This window comes from Streptopelia decaocto (assembly GCF_964273445.1).
Source record: "Streptopelia decaocto genome assembly, chromosome: 7".
NCBI lineage: Eukaryota > Metazoa > Chordata > Aves > Columbiformes > Columbidae > Streptopelia > Streptopelia decaocto.
Window position 1 is genome coordinate 60,728,584 of NC_138661.1, and position 15,689 is coordinate 60,744,272.

Below are 15,689 nucleotides of genomic sequence, written 5' to 3' on the forward strand. Positions count from 1 at the left end.
GCATTTACTTTATAATTAGTGTTTGCCATAGCTTGGAGTTTTAGACAGTTAAGCCTTAATTCTTAACATTTGTAGAACAGCGTAGGAAAATGTCTCACGTTCCAGAAATCACCACCGTGTATCTGTCTCGGTGACCTTGTTTGCATGCTTATTTCAAACCAGGGATTTAGTTTTAGAAATTAATCTTTTTCTCTTTCTAAAGCTGTTGATGAAGCTGTGCGAATAATTACCGGTGGCCTACCAGAAATAGCTGTGGAGGGCAACGGACCTGTGGAAAATAACGCGATGCTCAATAAAACTGTTAAGAGACCCCATGAAGATTCTGACGACGATGAGGAGAAAGGATCTGTAGTTCCCCCCGTACACGACATTTACAGAGCGCGACAGCAAAAGAGAATCCGGTGAAACAAGTCTGGAGTTCTACTGTGACAGACAAAGACTTGCATTGAGTCCATCAGTCTCGGGAAAGTCGAGCATTTAAAAGGGACAGCTGCAAAAAAGTCTTGAAAATGGTTTTGTTACTGTGGTGCCTCTTCTCCCATATGGTTCTTGATCTGAAAACAGCCAGAACAACCTTAAAACGTGCTCTGAACAAAACCTAGTTTTTCAGAACCAAAAGTGCAAAATGTCAACACTGCATTTTGTTCTTCAAGGGTGTTCACATCTACCACTTGAAATCTTGTGGGTTTTCAACAGTTTTATTTTAAAAACTGGATGGCTTATACTTGTGAAGCATTTTTAATTCACATTTTCTGGAAAACAGTTGTTCTCAGTTTGTTCATGTAGTGTCCTGCCTTATTGTTCGTTTTTATTTATGGCAGAATGTATGGAATCTGTTTTGTAGTCGAAAATGGACAAAAACATTCCTTTAAAATAAAAGGATATCCGTAACATCATGCCTCATTCTGGTTTTATTCAAACACAAGTTACTTCTTAAATATTACTCAGCCACTGGAAAAGCGATGTTAAATAAGACCATCAGAGGAAATTGATCAGAGCATACATATTAGAATTAGCTTTTCTTCCATTTTTCTAGAGGATACAGTACACTTTTGCTTTTAATTCCATGACTGTTTAAAGACAACGGCATCATAAGACAAACTGGGTACATATTTCTAGTGTGGATTGTTCAGGAGTACGAGCTGACACAACCTGTTCCTGGATAACTGCGTTGGTCTTCACTTAATAATGCACAAAGCTAAATGCTAATATATGAGCTACAGACTTTAACCTGTTATTTTCAAACACGCTAACGAAAGCACCGTATGAACTTGCCCAGCAGTTTCTATGCATACATTAGATTTTAACTTGTAACTGACTGTTCAGAATTGCACTGTGGAAAGACCAGAAGGACTTTGTCACTTAATAGTATCACCCTGTCTCTTAAAGAGGATGTAGAGAAACTATTTGTCAACCTCTACTGTTAAAAACAACCAACATGGGAAAATCACTAATGCAATTCGTACTTGTGGGCGTTTATTTCAGTTTCTTTAGCTCTTTCCTGCGTGTACCCCCAAAGCTGAGAGCAGCCACACGTGGGTGCTGCGCCTTTTTGTACGTGAAAGCGCAGGATCAGACCCACACTGTGAGGAGAGATGGGACTCGCCGCACCGACCCCGGCAGCAAATACGCACGTGTATGTGCACAGTCCACGCTCCGCTGGCCGAGAAACAGGAGGTGGCAGCCAGGGATATCTGGACGCTGAATTCCAGAACCGGGAGCAGCCCTCTCCGAGATCAAGTGAGTACGATTTTATCTAGAGATACCGCAGCCCCTTTCCTTCTGGCATCAGTCGCTTACTTTTCAAAGGCTTTTCGGAGTATGTTTCACCCTGATGTTGTTCTTCCCCACATCCTTGAGATCACCCCTACATTTTTTGTAGTATGCATAACTCGCAGGGGCCTTTAAAGGCAGCTTCTAGGCAATGCTAAAATATAAAATAACAGCAGCAATTTATAACTTCCGCAACTCATTTAACAAAAATGAAAACAGCTTTGTCTTGGTTATTTATTTTTTCTCTCTAGCGATAACATTTCTGGTAGCTCTTTCCTTACGCAGACTGCTGAATGAATTATTTGGAGCTGCAGAGCTACCAGCTGTGTTGTGAGGCGGATCCTGCGCTAATCGCAAAGCACAGTGAGCAGCCGCAGCCATCAGCCCCCTGTTGGATCCTCTGCTGACCCCACCAAAAACCTACTCAGAACCTTTTTTTCCTGGCTGACCAACCTACTCAGTTTTGAGTTACCAAAGCAAGATGCGCAGACGGATTTTTCTTACTATCTGAGTATATTCAGCCAAGAGAAAAAAAAACACATCTGAACTGGGTGATCTCTTACAGAACTTTGGTGTTTTGGTGGGTTTTTTTCCCTTTGGGGAAGAGAGTTTGTAATGAATGAGAAAATACTTGGTTTCTAGTTGGACAGGACAATAGTGCAGCTATATCCACGCTGGCGTTTAAAGGGAAGCATCAACACTGGTTCGTAATCAAGTTCTATTATTTCGGTTGCCTATTTGACTAGTCAAATGAACCTGGATATTAGCAATAAAAGGGCCCTTTTATTTATTTTACATAGCTTTTTTTTTTTTTAAGGAAGAAAACGCATTCTATTTTAGATAGTCTGGTACTTGGGACACTTACTGTTTCTAACTATGAACTTTGATTTAATAAAATAATCAAATGTTGATGACTGTAACACAGCGTTCTGCTCAACTAGAGGAAACTTTCAAACGCACTTACCTCCCAGCTGAGTCTGGAACTGCAATAAGGCTGTAAGATCATTGAGCTCTTCCGTGAACACTCGTTAAATATAACACGTAGCTAATTAAATTCAAGACCTACAAATATTTGAAGTTTCAAGAGCACCTCTACAAAGTGGAAAAAATCTACTGAAAATATTCCCTGTATATTCAAACTAACAATAAATCATTCACTTCTCACACTACATTAAAATCATTTATACTTCCGATAGTGCTCTGCACTTCCTGGATATTCTTGAAGACATGATTGAACGTGCAACCATCCCCAGTTGAAGTTTTAAAAAACAAGTAAAATATTCAACCTAAAGTTCCACACACTTTAAATCCACCTCCTCAAAATGACAGAGAGTTCCTTTTAAGGTTAGTTCTTCCATGTAAAAAGGAGTAAACTACTAGCAAAACAAAGGTAAGAAATGCTACTTTTATCAAAACGTTTTAGCTCTGCCCTTCTGAAGTCTTTACAAGAGATAAATACAGCCGCAATCTATAAGATTGCCATCTTGGTAAGTACTGTACATAGCAGAGGACAGTTACCCAATAACCAGAAAATTTGCTACAAAAATATATATTATGTGTTTTGTAACATCTGCAGGTAAACAGCAAAACAATGCTATTAAAAATGCAGTAAAATGCAGAAAAAACTAGTAGCCTACCATATGAACCATAATGTTCCAATAAAGTGCTGTTTGGCTTTGTTTTTTGCCTGTTTCTCTTAGCTAGAATTTTAACTTATTTCTTAAGTCTTTACAGTAAGACTTTTTTAAAGCCAAATCACCTCTTCTGGGAAGGACCACTGCTAATCTGCTCCGGATTAATTAAACTAAATTCACGGTAAATTAGAGTAAAATGCCCTAAAATGAGCCAGTCGAATACAAAGTTTGGTTCTTAAACTTGTCCTACGTAGCCTCTGCTCAAAAATCTAAAAATTGCAGCCAGAAAACTACCAAGACGTTCCCCCCCGCCCCCAGGTTGCATACTTACATTAAAAATGCATCTCACCATTTACTTCAGAACCCCTTTTGCATCTCATGTATTTTCCTCATCAGTCATCACTAGTGAATTAAAAGGAACCGGTATTTACATGGAAAGCTGTTTTCCTAGACAAACATTGGTGCAATTTTTTTTTTAAATAGCTGACAAAGTTAATACCGTTTCGGTAGCACACAAATTGGGGTTTATGATTCTTCTGCCTTCCCTACAAGCTGGGATTCTTCCTTAGTCAGTATTTTGCCAAGGACTGCGTCATAGTAAGGGCTGAAGACCATTTTGTTGTAGTTGACAAGACGAACATACTTGACAGCGATCTCTTCCAGCTCCCTTTGAATAGGGCTTAATCCTCCCGGAATGGCAGGTAACAATTTCTGGTGACTGGATGCAAGATAATTCTCCAGAAACTTTTGAATTCGAGAATCTGGAAAAATTGGACCAAGGGTTTTGGTTTGTTTTCAAAAGAGACAATCAGAGTGTAATCTCATGTAAAATACAGAAAGCCTGAACACAGTAAATAAGTATTTGAGACAGATTAAGTGAAAAACCATGCAGTACACGCCACCAATGGTTTTACAGATGGACGAGGCGTCACCTGGGGAGAGAGCGTTCCCATCCCAGCGTACCTAGCAGCTTGCAGATGGTGTTGTCCGGGTTGGCCACGGCTTGGATTTGTCCTTTGAGCACGGTCTCTCTCTCGGCTGAGAAGGGCGTGAAGCCGTGCTGGGCAAGGCAGCTGTTGAGCTCCGCACACACCTTCTCAGCCACGCTGGCCAGGGATTCCCGCAGGTTAAAGGAGCTAGAGAATGCGGAGCAGAGCATTACTGCACTATTTTAGTTACTCACTTTTTCCCCCCACCTTTTAAAGACAAACTATTCCATTACCATTGCCTTACTTATCAAATGTAATGGAAGAAGTGTAATCTAGATAAAGGCCAGGACTATAAAGAATAATACATGTTATATATTGAAAAACAAACTTGAGATATAAAACAAGGAGGTAGGACAGCACTAAATATTTCCAGTCTGAACAATCCATGCAAATAAGAGCTGACTTTCCTACTACCCAGACAGCTCTGACTAATGCAAAAAAAGCATTATCACCCCAGCATGTGTACAGCGTTGGTCTCAATGTGCCAGCAGCATACCATACTGCACTCCGAGTCTGCAGGGAGCCTGGCCCAACGTGTGAGCGGGGTTACCTGCTCCCACTCTCGTGTGCCAACCAGGCATCGCAAAAAACATCCCCTGAAAAAAGGCGCATGCACATATCAGAAAAGAGCAGAGCAAGAAAAGACAGTCCTGAGACAGCTGAATACGAATTGTCAGCCCGGGCTCATAAAAAGCCCTCATCGCTCCCTCTACATGTTCTGTAGTCCACAGCCAGGGAGAGGTTTAAACCGATTATTTACGAGGGTGGAAACAGAACCACACCTGCCCTGTGTGACGAGGTTACTCAACACTCACGGGTGATGCATCCCAGCCAGCAGCACCTTCACAATGCTTTTGATTTTCTCAGCAAATCCAGGCACATCAACGAGTGCCGCGCCTGCTGCACTGAACGTGACCAGAAGGACAGTCCCGGTCACCACGAGCTGCTCCAGCTCCAGCTGTATTTCCTGAAAGCGGCTCTGGTCCATCAGCACCGTCTGCAAAGAATGAGCGAGGCAGCACAGAACAGGGTCAGGATGCTGGGCTGGGAAGGGGCGTTGCGATGCTCAGCTATGTGCCGCAGTGAAGACACAACAAAAACACAGGTAAGAGGAACACGTGCTCAACAGGCCAGTAGCAGGAACAAAACAAAAAGAATTAACCCCTCTTTTCCAACTAAGGCAGTTTCAATACTGAAAAAGAGGAGCCCACCAGAAGAGCTACAAGAGTTCTCAATCAAGACATTAATGTTCTAGTATTGTACTTGTTACAAGGCTACAAATTCAAACAGCTTCTGTTATATCCCAGAAACAGAAAAGTAGAACAAGCACAGAAATCAATTTTGCTGTTCAATACCTACTTCTGGAAAAGGCCTGTTTACGTGATCCCACTTTAGGAGCTTCAGATAGGCCTGGTTTTGTACAGCAGTGGAGGACAAGGCAGAAGCTCCACCAGTGGCACTGTCATCACTACAGTGGGGAGGCAACATTTTACACCTCAGCTTTACGAGATCGTCTGCTGCTTCTTGCAACCACCTTGTGACAAAGTCTAAAGAATCTGGAAGAGCAGGGGGAAAAAAAATCTTGTGAAGAAAATTCCTTCTAAAAGTTAGTGTTTTTTTCCCACCACTAGTTTCCAAATAATCCCATTAGTTACTATTTGTAATACCCATGATATCAGTCATTGACATGCATTTCATTTATTGCATCAAGCAGAACATTAAACCAAAACAAAAACCACACAGCTACAGGAAATGGGAGTTGAGATGATGTTGGCTAATTATACCCTACACCGTATTGAAATGAAACTAAACTCTAGTGCACTAAGCACAGAACTGTTGTTCCAGCAGATTGTTTCAAACCACATGAGTTGTCATTTACCATATGAATTCTAGAACTTATAAAAAAGTCTGATTTTTTTTCATGATCTACAAGCAAAGACACACAGTTTACTGGGAGGTCAGAGGGGAAGAAAGAAAGGAACAAAGTCATACTTGGCTGTTTCTCAAGAAACTCCTGAAACTTCTTTCTTTCATATTCAGCAGACTGCTGCATTAATTTTGGCCTAATACTACTGACAGCGAAGTTTGCCATATCCATTTTCATTAGGTCTAATACAGAGAAAATTGCTCTAAACAAACAAACAGAAAAAGTTATTCAAGGCTGCAGATGTTTAAGAAGTACCGTTTACAAGATTTATTACAGACTGTCTGAGGAAAGAGCAAAAACATGCATGGGAAACATTAACAGGGCACTTAATCTAAGAGCAGGAGACAGAGAGAAATCTTGAGCGAGTATGTACACACATGCATGTGCCTCTTCCAAGCAGGAAATAAATCTTGTTTTCCTGTAAAAAAAGCCTCCATGCAATTAACTTTTCTGAAAAGCTCCATTGATTATATTTCCCAGGATGTGCCACATCATACGTTGAATGCATAAAGAGATATCCAAGTTTTCACACTTGCACACTATCTCTGTTGGCAGCCTATGAAGCCAACCCCAGTGGGAAGTGAACAGTCAGATCCAACCGAAAAAAACAAGAAAAAACACCTTAATTTCAAAGTAACCCAATTCCTGCTGGCAATATTTCTGCCAAGTCAATCCTGAACTCTAAAAAGCTTATCAAATTATAAACCAACAAGGTTAACACCATTTCCTCTTAGCTACCGAGACCCTGAGCTTTCAAGTGGGAGCACAGTGACCAGGCAGAAGTGCTCTCAGATGTGGTGTGTATAATACACGCCCTTCACAGCTGAAAGGTTTTTATACAGGGAGGCGGGGGGGGGCCAAGGGAGCTGAAATTGCCGAAAAAGGAAGAACTAGTTGGACAACAATAACACCTTTTTCATATGCTCCTGCTTGCTTCGCGCCCCGCTTCTGCTGTTTGTATTAAATGTTGATACAAGCTGACCATTCACCTGGTATCTTCAGGCTTTTGTGCATTTGGCATCTGAGCAAATGTCACTCAGCAACATGCAGGGACCAGACAAATACTCCAGTTCACCAGAACAAAGATGATCCTTGTTAAAGATTTCTGGAGCATCTCTCCCCTCCACACCCACAACTACATCCCTTTCCCATTGCTCTTTTTTTCTACAAAGATCTGCAGGTTGCCCTGTTGGAAAACCCCGACACATCTAAAATTATTTAAGGGACTCTCAACACGACTAATAGATATAATTTCTGTACCTGAAGAGAGGAACTATTTCATGAATATCTTTCAGCTTCTTAATTTCTTCATCTCGAGCTGGAGCACAGAGCGTCCCCATCATCCCAATAACAAATTCAACCAACTTAGAAATGTCAAGGGCCCCATTCTCTGCCTCCTGTTTTATCAAATCCAGATCAAGAACTTCTGTAATCTGGCTTCTCAGCCTTGTATGACCAGGCAACAAGAAAGACAGGAGAGTCTGAAACGGAAAGTTTTTAGCAGTATATTAGTTTTACGTATCAAAGACTACAAGGATCAAAATAGTTATTGAGACACTTTTTATTACAACTAATTGCCATTTACAAGTGGAATATTTTTTTCTTTTCTTTTCTCTTCTTTTTTTTTTTTTTTTTAAACCAACCAACCATTCACCAACTGCAAATATTTCACCTCATTCTGTACGATACTGAAGTTGCTATCTATAGTAAGATCATAGTTAAGACTCCCATGCTTGGCTCTGTCAGCCCAGTGTCAGTGCCTCTCATTGACTCCATAATTAATACTACTGTGATAACACGAAGGAAGCTTGGAATTATGAAACTAGTATTACTTACCTTTTATTCATCTTACTTGGTTTTGCATTTGTTTTTACATTCAAATTTCTCCTCTGGCGTTACACAACTTATATTTGTTCACAGGCAATGGTACAGTAATGAAAAATATCAAGAAAGTCCTTTATGAACAGCCCAGCTTCAGTCACTTTTGGTCATTCATATCAATGCAGCTACTCAAAGTCAAAATGTACCTCGGTGTCACATCATCTTACCTCTTTAATTTCTCCCAATAGTTTAATTGCATGGTCATATGTCGGTGGATCTTCCTTTAGCTGAGCTTCCAGACAATCCCAGAAAGCTTTATGCACAATATCTCTCACTTTTTTTTCTAAGCTGTGGGTAAATATGACCGGTTAAAAAGAACAATATCTGTATCTGCGCCACCTTACAAAGAAAACCTGCAGCTCCTGAAGAACAGCATGTAACAGTATAACGTAAGAATGAATTTATGAGGATTAACAGAAAAGAGATCTGTCATTTTAAATTATTCAGAAAAGCAAGAAAAACTGGACACAAGACTTAGAGTGGCTTATATCCTAATAAAGGGTTGCGCACAAGCAAAGGGAGCTACAAATTAAAATCCTTCAAAGTATCTGACATATGCTACATCCAATGTAAACAACTGGAAGGAAAACAACAACAACAACAACAAAATCACAAAAATTCCAGCTTGTCTTCAGAAGACCAGTATTCATGTTCCTTTCAAAAGCCTGACTAAGTAAATGCAATTTTACTCAGAAAAATTCATTAAGTAAAGCTAACAGAAATGGAGTCACTTCCCCGACACAAAAGCTTCAGCACTTCAACGCAAAAATACTGCAACTACTCTGAGATTAAGGCCCAGTTCAGTTTGTGTAAAAAAGAAATGAATTCCACTGCCTCAGTACCAATTCCTATTTCCAAACACTTCAGTTACTTTTCTTCAGCAGGCAGCTCCTGTTCACCACAGGAAGAAATAACATGCTCACACATACAGGCACGTATCCCAGGGTGAAGGACCGCTCTTTCTTGTCTAGATGGTAAACAACTGCAGCCAAACCCCTCGCTAAAGCCAGATCCAGGGATCTGGTACCAAGGCAGGCCTGGCCCATCACAAAGCCCAGGCATTCCGGAGCAGGGTGACCTCTGCAATAACTGTGCTTCTGTGGTCACTGAAATGATGCGAATCAGCCACTCTGGTGAACAATGACAGCTGCTGCTCAGCGTCATCAGTGAGCAAAAGCATCCAGCTTCCCAAAGCACGGGATAGCTCTCCAGCTCTTTCTCTTCTTTTTTTTTTTTTTTTAATTTTTTTAAGAGGATAGGGAAAGAAGAATTAAAAATAAAACAACAACAACAGCAAAAAAGATAATATACTAAAATCCTTCTTCCCTGAAAAATGTTGAGTTCAATTTCATAGCGCTGAGGCACACCAGAAAAGTTATCCACCGTCACAGCACATATTCACTTGAGAAGCCCGCGTGAACAGAAGGGCACTTTCTTAACTGTGAGACGTTAAATGAAGCATTTATTTGCAGCCATCAACTGCCGAGCAGAAAACACCTGATGCGAGTTCCCCCAAAAGATGCTTGGACAGAGAAGGTAATGCAGAAGGGGGAGAATGAGATTGGCACATCTCAAGGGTGCTTTCCATACGCTTGCTTTCGGAGGCAGTGTTTGTGTAGGTCAGAGACAGGTCCCAGTTCACGGGGCCACCCGTGAACTGCACACACCCTGCATGACCCTATTGTCATGTGCTAGCTCGGTTAAATGTTGTTTGTCCTCAGTGTTTAAAGATGCACAAATCCATTTCCTACCAACTCAGAGGCTGAGACAAGTGAACAAAGTACAGCAGAGACCCTCAGCCACTCCACTCAACCCCTACGCAAAGGCAGCTCCTGCTGGGACCATGAGGTATTTAATAGCATCAGCGCATTTTCTTTAGTTATTGTTATTTAGCAGTCTGCAGCCACTAGTAAAACACCAGTGGTTTAATACGCTGGTGTCAAGCTGGAAAGACAGCAACAGTGCAGGTGAGAAGGGAAAATGAGACTGTTCCCATTACGGCCTCTTCCATCAGGAACATTTCCAATTCTAAGCAACATCTTCTCATTACTAACGCTAACGGGAACCACCATCTCTGTTTTGGGGGAGATGGGCATCAGAGCTTTTGCCTCTGTTATGACCAGTTTCCATAGGGGACAAGCAATGCCAGCTCTCTAAGAGCCACCTGTAGCATATTCTCCTGCAGCACCCATGCCCGTAATGTGCTTCGAGGTCTCTCAAACACAAACACACACACAGAGCAGTGATTCCAGTGTGGACAAAGTTCCTTCCATGAAATATACACTCACTTTCACAAATCACCCCAGGAAACACATCAACAGCCACATCTCCCTGGGTGCAAAAGAAAAAGGAGCAGCAGACAAAGCTTCTGGACTAGGACGGGGTCAAATACACTGGACAATATGTGACCAGACATTAAGGCTTCTGTTCTCCCTCTCCCACAGGGGATAGAAATACTGTAGCGCAGACAGAGAAGGAAAGACTTCAAACTTAAAAGGAGCAAGGACTAACCTAATAAAACATAGGAATCTCTTCCCAAAAAATCCCTGGAGAAACAGACAGGAAAAGCTAAAATGATCAGAGTTTCACCCTCCTCCCACAGGCAGAGAAAACTTAAAAGATGCTAAGAGCACCACCTGCATCTGCAGCTAGTGTTGGGTATGCAGAGGACAGCAGCCTCAGCCTCCTAGGACAGGGGGACACCGACAGAAGCCACACCGCACTGGGATGTGCTCCACGAGGTTCACCTTCCAGGCGCACACATTTCTGGGGAAGCAGAACTGCATGTGCACCACCTTCTTCTTATGTTCTTTCCTACCTCCTGCCAGGCACCGCCAGACAAGATACCAGCTGGAGCCTTTACCTGATCCACTAGAGATGTTCTGCAGTTCTACAAATGCAAATTTTATTTATAAATATATTTGGTAACAATCTTACCTGTGTTCTGGTAATTCAGCTGGTTTTATCTGGAAGTCTCCATTAACAACGATTTCATGCGCCAATGCCATGTTGGTTACTCCCTTGGCTGTTTCCATGAGCTCTTCTATCGACACAGGCCGAGGAGGACTGGCTGTAACACAAATTAAACTGTCAGACTTATCTATAAAAGCCTGTGGAAAAGAAGCCTGCTAATACTTTTGGATCCTTTCCATGTTGACAGCACAGAAGGCCAAAAGACAGTATCATCTGAAGATTCTTCTCTTTTTCTTCCCTTCCTTTCCCAACTGGTGGATGACACAGGTTTGGAGTATTACAGAAGACAAAGGAGGGAACCCCAGTTGATATCCTGGGCTCAATCTGTCAATTGCTTCCAAGTTCTATCAAGCTCTTTTAAAAAACCAAACCAAAAAAAGCCCCACATCCAAACCCCCACTTCTTTGGAACTGCTTAACAGCATCTTAGCATCTTTCTCCATAGTGTAGGAAGAAATAATCAAAAATACTGATGTTTTCCCTGTGCTGTTTCCCCAATTATCATGCAGATGTTGCCATTTCAATTTCATATTTTTCAAAGAAGCGAATTCGTCTCTAAAGCAGCCGGCAAACAAACCACCATTAACATTAAGCAGTACACACTATTAGCTAATAATTCTCACGACTTCCAGTGCAACTGGGACTTCTCCAAGCTCTCTTTTCTTCCCCAGAGGCCACTGTCAAAGCAACAAAGGACGTCAAGACTAGTCCTAGCACCAGCGCCCAAGACCTCCTCCTCTGGCAGGCATTTGGGACTGACAAGGATGGCAAGCAGCTTCAAATTGGGCCCTGGAGCATACAAGCAAGTAGAAGGAAGTGCCCAACCTGAAAAAACATGCCAGTTTTCATTAGGTCAGGAGACAGAGGTAGAGAGTGACTGTACAAATCTAGACTAGGGACAGGTAGAGTTTCAGAAAACTTTTATTTGCTTCCTGGATGCACTGGGAATTAGGGCTCCTAATTGTTCTGGCATGCAATAACATCCTCCTGGGATGCTACAGGCATGGCTGTGGTGCAGGAAGCATCACAGCCCTAAAAACAAGTCAACATGAAGGCAGAGAAGGTGCCAACGGCATTGGCGATGCTGGTTAGGGCAGCAATCCCATCCCCACTGAAACCAACCAAAACCTGTTGCCACTGATTCTTTGTGGTAAAGATTCCCCCTGGCTGTACCCTGCAATGCCCTGACAGAAGTTAGGAGGAGCACCACAGCTCTTCCCTGGTCCAGGTATTTGAGAAAAAGGAGAAGGTGAGATCATTACTGTTCTCATGTGAGGCACACAAGGATGGTACGGTTCATCTTGGTTCCTCCTGAAACCAGCTAGTGGAGAGGAAAGTGGGGAAACTGCCCTAATGGCTCGATTCCTCTCTGTGGTTCATTCACTTCAACTACCATGTGGGTGTAGGAGCAACATACTGATGCCCAAAATGAAAGAAAACAACCAGGGATCTTCATAGGCTGGGTTCACTGAAATATGTTTTAGGGAAACTATAATGACTGCCTCATTTGATAATCCAGTTTGAGTGGACTTAAGGTAGTAACATAGAAAAGGTCCTTTAAAAGTAACTGTCCATCACTTGACTGCATTCAGAGCTGTCCCAAGTATATACAGCATGGTTCCAATGTGCTAATTTTTCATTAATATCTTGCTTTTTATTGTGCAGCCCTCCTAAACCCTTATTTCCTTTCTGCTTGGAGCTGAACTCTGCCTAGTGATTCTGGGAACACAGCAAGGATTGATATTCTGAGAAGAACTAGCAGCTGAATGAGAGTTCTCTTGTCCGACTGCCAAATGACTTCACCCCAGCAGTGGATGCATTAAAAGCTCGGACTCTTTCATTTACCAAAGAATGCTCTTAAATCATGTTCCTTCATTCTCATATTGTACCTGCTCCCTTACAAAAGGGGAGGGCTTGAGACCAACAATTTCTTTGTGGTAAATGCAGTGCAAGACCATGCTATGCATTTTACTTTCAGGTGTTTGTATCCTCTCTCCATACATACACCGCATTTCCTACCAGGCAGCTAGCAAGACATAAGAACATCTCTGTGTAATGTGACACTAAGCAAAACACTAAAACTCATTGAAAAATAAAAAGAATGCAACAAATAAAAAGTTACATGCTCACACACTCTCCACAGAAATTTGGAACTAGTTATCTGAGCAGTTCTGGCCCTTTGTATTGAAGACCTGGAATGAGAAAACTTCCCCTTGTCTTTATCTATAGATTTGCCAGAAATAATTGGTAGCCATACTGCACCCAGCTCCTCGTGCTAAAAGCAAAAAGACAAAAATATGCCAAGGGAATAAACTTAAAATATGCAGTCCTGCTTGACACTAGAAGTAGTATTATGATTAAATATACGACTTTCTGTCTGTATTGGGAGGGGGGTGACAGGACATCACTTTGTTGATAACAGCCTTCCGTGCCCTGCTGCAGAAACAGAGGCTGCAAAAATCCAGAAGGTTCAGCTGATAATGGGAACAGCAGCAACATTTTCACTAGAACATGCTGGAGTTAGTGCTTCTCCCTTCTGTGAGTGCAGACACACAAAGGTATCTACGATATACGTGGCTCAGAGCAACATGGTTATTGTGAACAATTAAATGCTAAAAACGGGGAGAAAGGTGTCACAGTTTTGAAGCAAATGATCAGGAGTTGCACAATATTTAACCGCAAAACACTCAAACATGCACAGAATGCTATAAAACACCATAATTGTCCCCACGAAAAAAAATACAGACTTTTTCTTTTTTAATTGAATAAAGCAGTTTTGCTTACACTTGGGTGTATCATCTCTGTGTGACCCTGGAGCACTCTGTCGTATTCTTTTTCTGACAGACCGATCTGGGTTGTCTGAGCTCTCTTCTTGACCATCCTCCACACCACTCAATTTTTCTTCACTTGAATGTGGTTTGTCGGGATTCTGAGACATTTTCAGTTGGTTCTTTTCAGAAAAAAATTAAAAAAAAAAAGAAAAAGGAAATGAATAAGCATTTTGTGGCATGGCTGAGTAGGAAAACATCCCCGGGAGTTCTCCCGATTAAGAAAAAAAATAAGAATAAAAGGAATATTATGAGGAATTGTATGATGTCATTCCCATAATGGTCAGGGACCTGGACTCAGTGACTCACTTCCCACCTTACATAAAATGGGATGCTTTCGACACAGCTGCCATTGACTTAATCTGCTTTCCTAGTAAGTTCTCAAAAATCTGAAACTGTTCCTTCACCATAATGCATACAGATGAGAAAAAATATATATATTTAATTTTCCTTCTTAGCATTGCTTATGAGAGAGCAGTAAAAGCACCTTCAGAATGGTATCACAAACACGTTTTACAGAAATTATGCCAAATGAGACATTTCAGTGCTACATAGTGATAAAGCTTTCTGAACATAACGTACCCCTGAACTATGATCTGCCCCAACTGCTCAGAACTTAAAAGTTTTCTCTCAAAGCCATCTGAATGCATTAAGAAGCAGGAAAAAAATAGAGATAACACAAAATTCTACTCCCATATTTTCATTCCATGCCAGAGTCATGGTTTATGTATAAAATATCAGGATTATTTCAAAAACAAAACATTAAGACAGTAAAGAACATAGTAACAGTATTTAAAATATTAGTTTGTTAAACATTAGCTATTAAATAATGTTTATATTACATCACTGATACCTGCAGTGTACCCAAAGTTACACTGAAAAAGTGGCCATTAGAAAAGCATGTCTCACCATTCATTATCTTCACTCATCACATGCTCAGATTTCCCTCTGAAGAACGTAATTTGTACAGTTTACCATTAAAAACCTGCTATAATACAAGAAGCTGCTGTTCAGACCTCAATTTTACTAAAATCTCTTAGAGATTTTTAGTAGAGTAGAATCTCTCTAACTCATTAAATAACTTGGATGTTCTATGGAGTGGGAAGTGAGGAAGAGTCTGCCTTTCAAAAACAAACAAATGAACAAAAAAAGAAAGCTCCTGGAAAAACAAACAAACAAAAGCCACAACAAATAAAGTAAACCTTCCTCTTCCATCTAGCATCCCACCGTCCCCTCTTTGAAAATTGGCAAGAAACAAGCTCTCAGCAAGATACGCAGCCTCCAGAGGCACCTCATAGCTACTAGGAAAGACCACTTGCAGTGTCAAAGACTGCACTGAAAAGGCTGCAGCAACAGTGATAAGGATAAAACACAGCACTGAGACTTTTTAATTCTCATACAACAGCTGTAATAACTAACCCTACTCCATCAGTGCTTAAATCGATGATGCCGATGTGATTCTACAGGACAGCTGGAAAGCTCAGTGCATGTAAGAAATGGGTTTGTTCAACAATGACTCAGGATCATCATCTTGCTAGATGCACAAGACAACAACATGCAACACTTGTCCACAGCACTGTGTGATTTCTATTTTAGAAAAAAAGACAAGGCATAAAAAGTATGAGATAAACTACAGAGGAAAACCAAGATGTCAGTACGGGTACTGTTAGACCCATGTACGAGCC

General features: G+C 41.3%; 2 protein-coding genes across 6 annotated transcripts in view; one reads left to right on the forward strand and one right to left on the reverse strand.

Annotated features, from left to right (window-relative positions):
* CSTF3 (cleavage stimulation factor subunit 3) overlaps positions 1-891 on the forward strand; it is a 49,327-nt gene extending 48,436 nt beyond the window's left edge. The window contains exon 20 of one of the 2 annotated variants that reach the window (XM_082058919.1): positions 203-343. Coding sequence is in view for 1 of the 2 variants with exons in the window: in XM_082058918.1 (XP_081915044.1) it covers positions 203-405 (203 nt within the window). In the remaining variant the exon portion in view is untranslated. Of the gene's footprint in view, positions 1-202 lie in introns of both variants that reach the window. The other variant, XM_082058918.1, reaches the window with a different exon arrangement.
* A 2-nt stretch (positions 892-893) lies between these two features.
* Positions 894-15,689, reverse strand: part of TCP11L1 (t-complex 11 like 1) — a 252,619-nt gene continuing 237,823 nt past the window's right edge. For 3 of the 4 annotated variants that reach the window (XM_082058923.1, XM_082058921.1, XM_082058922.1), the window contains exons 2-10: positions 13,961-14,126; positions 11,142-11,274; positions 8,372-8,492; positions 7,584-7,804; positions 6,389-6,525; positions 5,756-5,952; positions 5,212-5,393; positions 4,371-4,543; positions 894-4,168 (exon numbers count right to left, since the gene is read on the reverse strand). In XM_082058923.1, the coding sequence (XP_081915049.1) occupies positions 3,933-4,168; positions 4,371-4,543; positions 5,212-5,393; positions 5,756-5,952; positions 6,389-6,525; positions 7,584-7,804; positions 8,372-8,492; positions 11,142-11,274; positions 13,961-14,114 (1,554 nt within the window). In that variant the 5' untranslated portion in view covers positions 14,115-14,126 and the 3' untranslated portion in view covers positions 894-3,932. Of the gene's footprint in view, positions 4,169-4,370; positions 4,544-5,211; positions 5,394-5,755; positions 5,953-6,388; positions 6,526-7,583; positions 7,805-8,371; positions 8,493-11,141; positions 11,275-13,960; positions 14,127-14,913; positions 15,339-15,689 lie in introns of those variants that run through there. The other variant, XM_082058920.1, reaches the window with a different exon arrangement.